Source organism: Bidens hawaiensis, unplaced genomic scaffold, assembly GCF_021521415.1.
Source record: "Bidens hawaiensis isolate Kalapana, Puna unplaced genomic scaffold, B.hawaiensis_p1.1 tig00051251_1, whole genome shotgun sequence".
NCBI lineage: Eukaryota > Viridiplantae > Streptophyta > Magnoliopsida > Asterales > Asteraceae > Bidens > Bidens hawaiensis.
In genome coordinates this window covers 1-10,791 of record NW_027499173.1, presented here as the reverse complement: position 1 = coordinate 10,791, position 10,791 = coordinate 1, and the positions used below count along the sequence as shown (strand labels likewise).

At 34.6% G+C, this 10,791-nt stretch overlaps 1 protein-coding gene across 3 annotated transcripts; it reads left to right on the top strand.

Moving 5' to 3' along the window:
• The first annotated feature begins 4,764 nt into the window (after positions 1-4,764).
• On the top strand, positions 4,765-10,704 carry LOC143598918 (vacuole membrane protein KMS1-like). Of its 3 annotated transcripts, none has more exons than XM_077077009.1 (4): positions 4,765-5,028; positions 8,930-9,141; positions 9,443-9,521; positions 10,321-10,703. In XM_077077009.1, the coding sequence occupies exons 1-4, from the start codon at positions 5,016-5,018 to the stop codon at positions 10,635-10,637; spliced, it is 621 nt and encodes a 206-aa protein (XP_076933124.1). In that variant the 5' UTR covers positions 4,765-5,015; the 3' UTR covers positions 10,638-10,703. The 3 variants fall into 3 exon arrangements, with proteins under 3 accessions (XP_076933124.1, XP_076933122.1, XP_076933123.1); XM_077077007.1 differs by lacking the exon at positions 4,765-5,028 and adding an exon at positions 7,205-7,387 and having other exon boundaries at positions 9,443-9,530; positions 10,321-10,704; XM_077077008.1 differs by lacking the exon at positions 4,765-5,028 and adding an exon at positions 7,205-7,387 and having other exon boundaries at positions 10,321-10,700.
• Positions 10,705-10,791: the final 87 nt, after the last annotated feature.

Sequence of the window (10,791 nt, the reverse complement as noted above, 5' to 3'; positions counted from 1 at the left end):
AATATCTGTGATGTTAGGGACCAGACCCTAATAATATCTGTGATGTTAGGGACCAGACCCTAATAATATCTGTGATGTTAGGGACCAGACCCTCATAATATCTGTGATGTTAGGGACCAGACCCTCATAATATCTGTGATGTTAGGGACCAGACCCTTATAATATCTGTGATGTTAGGGACCAGACCCTTATAATATCTGTGATGTTAGGGACCAGACCCTTATAATATCTGTGAGGTTATAGGGCGAAAGGCTCTTTAAAACGTATGATTATGAATGAAAAGAAAGTATGTAAGTAAGAAAGAAAGTATGTAAGTAAGAATGAAGGTATGAGTACTTATGTGTGTATGAAAGAAAGTTATGAGGTTAAGTACGTATGTATGTAATAAGGTATTGTATGGTATTGTATGATTAACTAGAACTCACTCAGCGTAGCTGACTTTTAGTATGCACGCAGGTGAGTAGGTTGAGACAGCTGGCTTGAGTGGAGGACACATGGCAGAAGACTAAAGCCTGGCATCTGAAGATCTGATATGTTTTATAAGTTATGTTTTGATTTTGAAAGACAAGAGGAATGTTTTAAGACATGATTATGAATCGATATGTAATGTTTTATGAAAGTTTTATATTCCGCGTAAAGTTTTTAATTAACTCTGATATTTAGAACTGTGTTTATGAGTAAATCCAACACGAAAGTAGGGGTTACCGGTAACGGGGCCTTACATTTATGTCATTTATTTGATTAGGATAATAACTAGCAATACATTTAGGGCCATAGTTATCAAAGGCGCTAGACGCACTCAAGAGTATAAACCTCGCCTGGGCCTAGACGCAAAGTGAAAAAAATGAGGGTTTTAAAAAAACACACCTATTTAAAAGAAATACAACCTATTAATTATTGAATAACCATATATGAGTATCATAGTCTCATAAAAATTCAAATAGAGATAATTCTAATTTGCCTTCCTGAAATATATCGTCGGGAGATGGAATAGCCACTGAAAAAGAATTTGCGCATGTTGCGCCTCTGTATTTCTCCGGCGGGTTTTTCTGACTCCTTTCCGTTAGTTGACCGTCATTGACTGACGGATGCCAAGGGCATTTTGGTAATCATCTCGTAATAATAATAATAATAATAATAATAATAATAATAATAATAATAAACGATAATCATAATCATCATAATATTATCATCATCATTATCATTCATAATCATCCTCATGTCCTCATATCCATATCACCCTCATCTTAATCATACTAACAGCAACATAAATTCCATATCCATCCATAACAATTCCTTTTTCATCTGAATCTCATTATCATCCTCATATCCATAACATAAACCATTTTGAAACTAATCAAACTTTCAACCCCAACTAGTGAGTTTAGGGTTTCAAGATTCTGAAATCAAGATTGTAAATTGAAGAAATTAGGAAGACGATGGTGGTGGCGGCTAGAGAGAGAGATGTGTGGCGGCGATGGCTCCATGGTGGTGTAGAAGATCGGTTCGTTTTTCCGGCAACAGGAAGACGGCGGTGGTGGCACCGGCTAGGGTTACCGCCAGCATGAACTGTTACCGGATGAAGATGGTGGTGGTGGCAGCGGCTAGGGTTCCGGTAACAGGAAGATGGTGGTGGTGGCGGCTAGGGTTTCCGGGTCACCTCCGTCCAATATCAAATCCGGACATCTTTCTTGAACTTCTGGCAGCGTATTCTTGATTTTCCGGCCGTCACCTCCGTCGGAATTATGTTTTAGGGTTTGGGGTTTATGGGTTTAGGGTTTCCGGGTTTGGTGAAGGGAGTACGTTGGTGGTGGTATGGGTATGATGATTATGAAGATCTAGGTTTGGTGTTGTATGATAATGATGAAGATCTGGGTTTTGAGTGAGTATGATGATGGTGAAGATCTGGGTAGATGATGAAGATTTGTTGTTACACTTAGCACACCTTGAAGATCTGGGTATATTATTATTATTATAAAAGGACATAATGGTAACTTCACTAAGTCAACGGTAAGTCAACTGAAGGAAGGAGTCAGAAAAACCTGCCGTAGAAATACAGGGGGCGCAACATGCGCAAATTCTTTTTCAGTGGCTATTCCATCTCCCGACGATATATTTCAGGGAGGCAAATTGGAATTTTCTCATTCAAATATTAAAATATAAAAGGAAAAAATTTAAAAAGATAACTTCAAAAATTAATTATATGATTATAAAAACTCTAAATTTAAAATATTTTCTAAAGGTTTATGTGTTTTTTTTATTATTATATGAAAAGTCAAGAACTAATGAGCATACACTTTGATAGCAACATATATATATACTATTTTATACAGTATACTCAACATTTTACTGTTTATGAGCATCGTTTTATTGTTCCGGTGAGTTTCAGGTCCGTTTTGGTTGATTAAGTACGCAAGAATCCGACCAAAAATACGCTCACTTGGTTTAGGGGTTATTGAGGAGGGGTAGCACTATATATTTTTCAGGGTAGCGGAATAATAAACGACGAAAGAATAAAGAAATTTACCCTTTAGGCCAAAAGTTGAGGAGGTAGCGGGTGCTACCCCTGCCCTCAACTCCTCAAGGCAGGTCCGCCCCTGCTTCTGGTACAAGAATTTTTAGTTTTGCCTTGTTTTTTTTTTTATCTAAATGAAAGAACCCCGTCTTGATGTCTTCGAAATTTTTGTCCGGGAGGAAGAAGCAATTGTTGAAGATCCTCTCGTTTCTTACCTTCCAAATAGCCCTCAAGGTAGTCGATAAAATGGCATGTAACAATTTTTCTGCATAAATTTGATTTCCTACTTTCTAAACAGCCCACAAGGTAGTCGATACAGTCACATGTAATGATAAGTCTGCATAAATTTGGTTCTTACTTTCTAAATAGCTTACAAGGTAGTAAAATTTCAACCATTAAGATGTGATTTTTGATAAAAACAAACATTCTTAAGTCTGACCGCATAATGACTCATATTAAGACAAAAACAAACAACCTTTTGAACAAAATTGATTTCAATTCTTGAAAACTTGTGAACAAAACAACACTCAACTTTATAACCAGTTCTTTAAATCTATGAAAGTTGAACATGTAACTTTTGTTATAAAAACTACAAGATTTAATCCATGAAAATTCCTTTTAAGATAGTGAACATGGCTGTAGAATGGTAATTTTTGATACTTTATTGTTTCTTTCTTTCTTTTTCTTTTCTTTTTTTTTTTGAGAACAAAAAAAATTAATTATAAAAAACTTTATTTGATATGTCCCAATCTTTGCATTCTTTAAAAACATTATTATTAATTTTTAAAAAAATGAAAAAGAACATGGCCCCTGTAATTTTTTGGTCCTAAAACGCTGGTATATTCACTTTACCGTATAGTCGGTCGGCCCTATATATCACCTTGTCGTTAAGTGTGTAGCCTCTAGTGTGAAATGCATGCACCTTTCGTTAATGTTGTCCATTGCTGACTACAACTAACAATTTCACTTCTTTAATAGACTTTGACGGATTAACTTCTTTGTGAATTGTGACCCATCGATGCATCTTCGCCTTAAGTATACATGAGAAATTGACACACATTACCAAACAAATGCTAAGTGTACACATGCTTAAAACTCAAAAACACTTAAAATAACGTTTATGGAAAGTTAAAAAAAACGCCGCATATGGCCTTGCAAAACCGCTCTATGTCAATGGGCTCTACATGCACAACAATACCTAACGGACAACCAAGAAAAGATATATGTATCCGGGCATGGTCTTAGTTTAACAACTTTTGCAGGTATGTGACGTGTATGAGTTTAGGTGATATTTGACCTGATTACTCAAAACATGCATATCCCTTTTTACCCGAACTATACTTGTAAGCATTTTTTTTTGTTTTCTTTGTTTTTTGGATAATATGATAATCTTAAATTCACTAACTTCTCTTTTTTATCGTTCGAAATCTATTGGGTTACAGAGAGAACATTGAAATAGCAAGGAGTGTATTCAAAACCCCCTACATGTGTTTTTTTAATAGTGAGCATATTTTTTTTGGGTAATTACCATTCAGATACCGTCAGGTATTGCGTTGGACATGAGACACAGTTATAAAATCAGCTATGCGATTGAGATCACCAATGCTCGTCTCATTATCACTCCTAGATATACGGTAAATTTTTTACTATTATATAAAACTTATACAAAGTTATTAACATCAAATTATTATGCTAGTCTCTAACCGCAACCATTTTGGGATGACATTCCTAAAACTAGGAATGTCGATAGCGCATCAACATGGCTTGTTTTAACCGCAACCATTTTTGGCTCATCATCTTTAATACGAGCATTCGAGTTTTAGCCGACTTAGTTTTAAACTCGAGTGATGTCAAGAGCCAACTCACCGTTTTAACTTTTATCTGCCTCTTATACAATTTTATAACGCACTTATACAATTTATTGTTTTTTAAGGACTAACGAATAAAGTCAAGCTACCCCGGGTGACCAAATGGCAAAAGGCGAGCCCATACGCCCGCGATTACAGACAACGCTGGATAGCCCAAGCCCGCTATTTTATGTTCAAGGGAAAACCCTTCGCCTGAAAGCACACTACTTAAGACCTTCGGTTTCAGCCCAAATCTTTACTTTTCGTCCGATGCCACTCGATGACAATGGCATAACTTATAAAATTTATAAATAACAAAATATAAAATATGAAATAATGGTTTAAGAAAACAAAGAAATAAATGTGGAAGCACACACAAAAACAAACAGCAATATCAATGCAAGTCTTTACTATGTCTGAACTCATTCCAACAACCTTATTCATGTTTTTTATATTTTCGAGAGCACCAACAAACAAAAAAGCACATAAACCTCTGTTTGTTCTTCTTGCTCTACCGATTGTGTCAGATTCGTAATTCATTGCCAATTTACTCTATCAGTTTAATCCAATGATGAATAATGCATTTTAGTATGCGATTGCAGACGACATTCGATCGATCCGACTAGCAACTCGTGTTATCTCAGTCGTTCGACATGTCGATTTCAGGTTCGTCTGTTTGATTTTCAACAAATCCGATTTTATTTCCGCTTGGCTTTATCTAATAGCAAACTGGATAGGTAAATCCGTACTAATTTACAATTTTTTTTATTGAATGACTATTGGTTAATGCATACTAATTGATTACTATTAGTGTAGTAATACTATGAGTAGATTAAACTGCCGTTAAAAGAAATAATTCAGAAGTATTTGAGTTGTTCTTTGTTGTTGTAGTAATAATGGTTTAAAAGGATCTTGATTTTTTTTATTAAAAAAATTGGTACATTTATTTGGAAGTGGAGGTAGTTACCATATTACGTAATGGGGTGAGCAGTTGGAAGTTTTAGGGCTACATATTTGATGAACACCATTATACCCGGCGACAAAGAGGCGAAATATCGGGGGGGTGGGGGGGTGGGGAGTTCTTGTCGCACTTCATCACTTTTGTTTTATTATTATTATAATTGTTTGTGCGTGTGATATATATATATATGGGGCTACAACACCATTACACCTCTAAAACAAAAAACCACTCTTTGCTGATTGGGCGCTACATGATGCAAGTCGCCAAATTTTGTAACTTCTTCACTACACATAGTAATATTGGTGAGACAATTAAAGTGGTGCTAATGTTAATATGATTTGAGCTTGATTTGTGTAAAACTGTAGATACAAAACGATTATGGAACATAATACAGTGTGAAACAGGAAACACTTTATGAATGTTGGAATATAAACATTGACATCAACTAGCTGAAATAACTTAATTAAATATTTATATTAGTATTATGTCACAAACAATATTATTATTATCCTAAGTTAGTTTAATATGGCAGTTAGAAATTAATTACAGTTAATTAACTGTCAAAGACAATGGGTATAAATACCCTTGACACGCTATCAAATAAAACGTGTGATTTATTTTGTTTACCTAATTTCTCTCTAAAATTCCTGCATATAATTTGCACTATACACACAATCTGCAGATCTTCCTAAACCCTATTCCTATCAGTGAATCGAAAGTAAATTTTCATTCAAAAAAATCTTAAATTATGATTAAGCAATAATGGTAGGAGAGTATCTTTCTTTCCTAGAATGCCATGAGGTTATCTATTTTATCTGGTTCACACAACCTACTCAAGTGAGGTTAGAATTTGGTTGTCGACAATAAAAGTTCGATGGTGGATTGGTGGAAGGCATATTCAATGGTGGAAGGTGTCTAGGATGATGGCAAAGTATCTCTTATGTGGATAGAACATAACGCTTTAAGATTCTCATATGATGTCACTATGAGTAATTAGTGAGATCAGTACTTATATGAGGGTCCCTTTAGTTGAAAAGCTAAACCAAAGCTTTTATTTCGAGGTGCTTCTTCAAACTAGTAGTAATGCACGAAGCGTGCATCTTTTGTTGGTGGGAGAATTTGACGTGTTAAATGTTTAAAGACCACGTCTACTCAAGTTGCATTGAACCAACTGAGTTTCGAGGAGTTGTGTATCGCAAAAGTACCTGTGCTTCTTGCATCCTAGTGTTTATGAGTTTGGGTCACTCACATACGAGCCCATGTCAATAGGCTCCATACGTCAAACGAGTTTAACTTCAATATACAACAAAAATCTATAACCAGATAAAAATGTACACAATTGTAATATCAAATAATTTTACTCTCTCTAACCATAATTATTTCATGACGCAATACTAACCTTAGGGTTGTCAAGCGAGCAAGCCTAGCTAAATCAACATAATCTCAATCTCATAAAAGTGTAAGCCGAGTTACCTCGGTTCATAACTTTTAAATATCAAATTTAAGACTCAAGTCAACTCGTGACTCGGTAAGTTAAATGTTTTTTTCTATAAATATCAAAAACCAAATTAAATACAATCTCAATCATATGACATTTAAAAAAAACGTACATTATATAGTTTTTACCATATTAATTACTAGTCAAAAGAAACAAAGGGGAATAACTTAGGGAAGACAAAAACATTAATTAATATGACTAATAATAACAAAAATATGAAAATCCAATTCCCAAATCTTTAGTTAATTACTTTTTATCAATTACCAATACCAAACCACCAAGAAACAACAAACACAAATCCTTCTTCTTCTTCTTCTTCTTCTTCTTCCAGATAACTAACCAACCTCTGTTTTATTATTACATCTTCTTTCTTCCTGTTATTATTATTATTATAATAACTGCTTCAACGATCTATCTGTTATTATCTTCTTTTACTTTACGTCAAATAAGCAGTTGAATCCACGGATGTCAGCGTAGTAGTCGACGATCTATTGATTACGATTACTCGTGCATCTTGTATTGTTTTCTCTGGCGTTCGTTCGATATGTCGTCGTCATCGATCTCAGGTTCGTTGTTTCATTTCAACGAAACGAATTAGGTTTAGGTTTATGAATAGCTGCGGTTCGTACGGATGGATTTACTTACGTGTTTCTGTGATCTGATTGACTGTTAGTTAATGTCTACTGATTGATGCTTGTTCGGATCCATTTGATTCACAATTGTTTGATTTGTTAGTCGTTTCAAGTTACTAGAAATGGAAATAGTATTATGCTGTCGGATCGATTTGATTTGGAAGTGTTTGTTTTGTTTGTCGTTTGAAGTTGTGATAGTTACTATAAATTCAACAAGTGTTTGAATTGTTAGTCGCGTTATTATGAATGGAAGTTGTGATAAGATACAAGTTATTAGAAATGGAAATAGTATCATTTCTCAGCTGTGTAATTTGTATGTTCTAACAGGTTTTAATTCTGCTAGGTTTTGTTTATGAAGAACTGCGATGTCTCAGTTCGCACGGATTTATGTGTTTTTGTGATCTGATTGAGTGAGAGTTAATGCAGACTTATTGATTCGAGTTTGGATTGATTTGATTAACAAGTGTTTGATTTATTACTCGTTTTGTTATGAATGGAAGTTGAGATAAGATCAAGGTTACTAGAAATGAAAATGGTATCATTTGATTCATTTCTCACCTGATAAAGCTGTGTAACTTGTATGTTTTAATTGGTTTTGTAGTGAACAGGATTTTTTTTTTAAAAAGAATTTGGTATATTTATCAAAATCGGAGTGTAGTTTGCTGCTACATTGGTGTTACAAACTGGTGTTAATGTTATATGGTTGAGCTTCACATGTGTAGATTGTAGATACAAAACTAACCATTATGGAACTTAGGGCATTTGTGAAACATGAGGATTGAGTTTTCTGTATTATTATCCTACATCTCATGAGTCGTGACAAAATGGTGATTCTTGTCACCTTTTAGACTCAGTCGAGTTTTTTTTCCCTTTTTAGATCGAGTGTTTGTTTTGCTCAAACTGAGAAAAGATTTACCTACCTATTTGAATAAAATAAACAAAATTGTCTTTATATAATGAAAAGTGGAATGAATCTGTTGGATAACTTTATAAGTGGAGTTGTGGTCCCACGGGGCATTGAATCATTATCATATTGCAGTACTTGGTTGTTGAATCTGAAATCATTGATTTGTTATGAGTTGCAGTTTGTTGCTTTACTAAACTAGTTTGGGATGGTAAAATCTTTCAAATTTCAAAATGAATAATCACAAAAAATAATGAGGCTGTGGTATTGTCATGTTAGGCTGTCTTCCATGTAAGAATAAATGTAAAAGTATAATATATCACATGTGCAAATCGCTGACTTCTAAAAGTGGATCATCACTCGTGTCTAGTTTATATGTTAGCAGTTTTAATGTTAATGAAAAACGGCTATTAAGATTTTTTTACATGGCTATCTTTTTTAGTGGATGTTGTTTATATGTTTTGTGCTTCTAGTTAAGTATTAATTTCCGACTTAGTTTCTTTGACTTTTGTCATTTCGTAATGATGGAGGGGTTGTTTTCCCAGACTAATTTTTGTTTTTCATGTTAACAGAACTGCGTGAGAAGCATAAACAAGAGCTCGAGAGTCTGACTCTAACATCACAGCCGTTTCAAACATTGAAGCTTTTTATTTTGGCCATTGCTAAATATATAAAGAAATCACTTGTTTATCTTTTCACACATGGGGTCTGGCTTATGCTTCTAGCCGTAGTCACAGTTGCAGGGGCTGTCTGGTTTCTCTCTTCAAATGGTCCTCGTGGAAAGGTACTTCATATTTCTGTTTATTCGCTTATTTTTTGCAATCCTGTTAGGAATCAATGATTTGATATGCTGATATTTAATATCGCTTTTCCCTTGAGCATATAAAGTATGTCATTGTACATTATTGAATTCTGTAGTTACTGATTCATTGTAGGCTGATTTCCTTCATATTATTGGCAATGACCATCATGCCAATAAGTCCTTCAAAATTTTCGAGAGATGCTACATTGTATTTTTCTTTAAAATGATTTAATAAGTTTCTGTCGCTGCTAATGACGAATATGTGACCCATCTGTTTCTGCAGCATGTTGAAGAGCTTCTAGCATATGCAAGGTTTGTATTGTGGTGGGTGGCCCTTGGTGTTGCGTCTTCTATTGGTCTTGGTGAGCTCAGTTAATAAGCAAGCGTTTTATCTATACCTCTCTCCCGGCTCACAAGCTTTTTTTTGTCACCTGAATACATGATTAGCTGAAAACTAGGTTAAGAAGAGTTGAGGCGACCCAAATATTTCAACTTATTCCAATATAATATAACTGCCATTAAAGGATCTTTAATGATCAATTAGGCTCAAAATTGGGTTTTTGTTTCTTTATGTTTGTCGAGAAAAGTTGGTTCCGATAACCATTTTTATGGCTACTTTATTGGATTTCATAGAAATATAACTCTTTGGAGTCCTAAGAAATAGGAATCATCAAGCTTCTACATGCTTCTGTAATAAATAATGCTACTGAAAGTCATGATTCATGCAAGATTATGTTGAGAACCGCATAACGCGCTTGTACATTGTGCATAAAACATGATTAGAGGTATTGTAGGTTACATAACTGTCAGATGTACTTCATATACAGCAATAGGTACAAATGCATTATGCGGTTCTTGCAGTTTTCAACATAATCTTTGGGTCTTAAATGAACGTGCCTCTATTTGTGTGTGTCAGCCGGAATGAAATTACACCATCTGGTATCAACATTAATGCATGACTTGCCTTTTTTGTTTGTTTTCTTCTTATGTTTGTGTATATAACCCAGTTATACATATGTACCCTCCATGGAGCTGTGTATATAGTAGACCTAAATATTTTGTAGGTCCTTTCGTTTTTGCGGGTCCCAATTTCACTGACCTTGAAGTCATGTTAAACATGGCAACTAATATTTTCTTCACTTATTTTTTGTGATTGATCAGGAAGTGGGCTGCACACCTTTGTTCTTTATCTGGGTCCACATATCGCGTTCTTCACAATAAAAGCAATGCAGTGTGGTCGAGTGGATATTAAGAGTGCTATCTATGATACGATACAGTTAAACCGAAGCCCTTCGTGGCTTAAAAAGGCTTGTTCAGAGTTTGGTCCTGCATTGTTTTCAACTCCCCATGGTATTCAGGTTCCGCTTACTAGCATATTGCCAAAAGTACAAGTAGAAGCGATTCTTTGGGGCCTCGGAACCGCCTTAGGGGAGCTCCCGCCATATTTTATTTCAAGAGCAGGTTTGTTATACTTCTAATATTTCTACTTTTCTATATTTGTTTTTGTGTGTTGTTCAGTTAGTTTCTTGAATCTTTAAACTGGTCAAATGTCATATATACCCTCTGTTTTTTATATGGTGGTTTAAAAAAAAATCTTTTTTGTCTACAGATTTTTTATGTTACCAAACATTC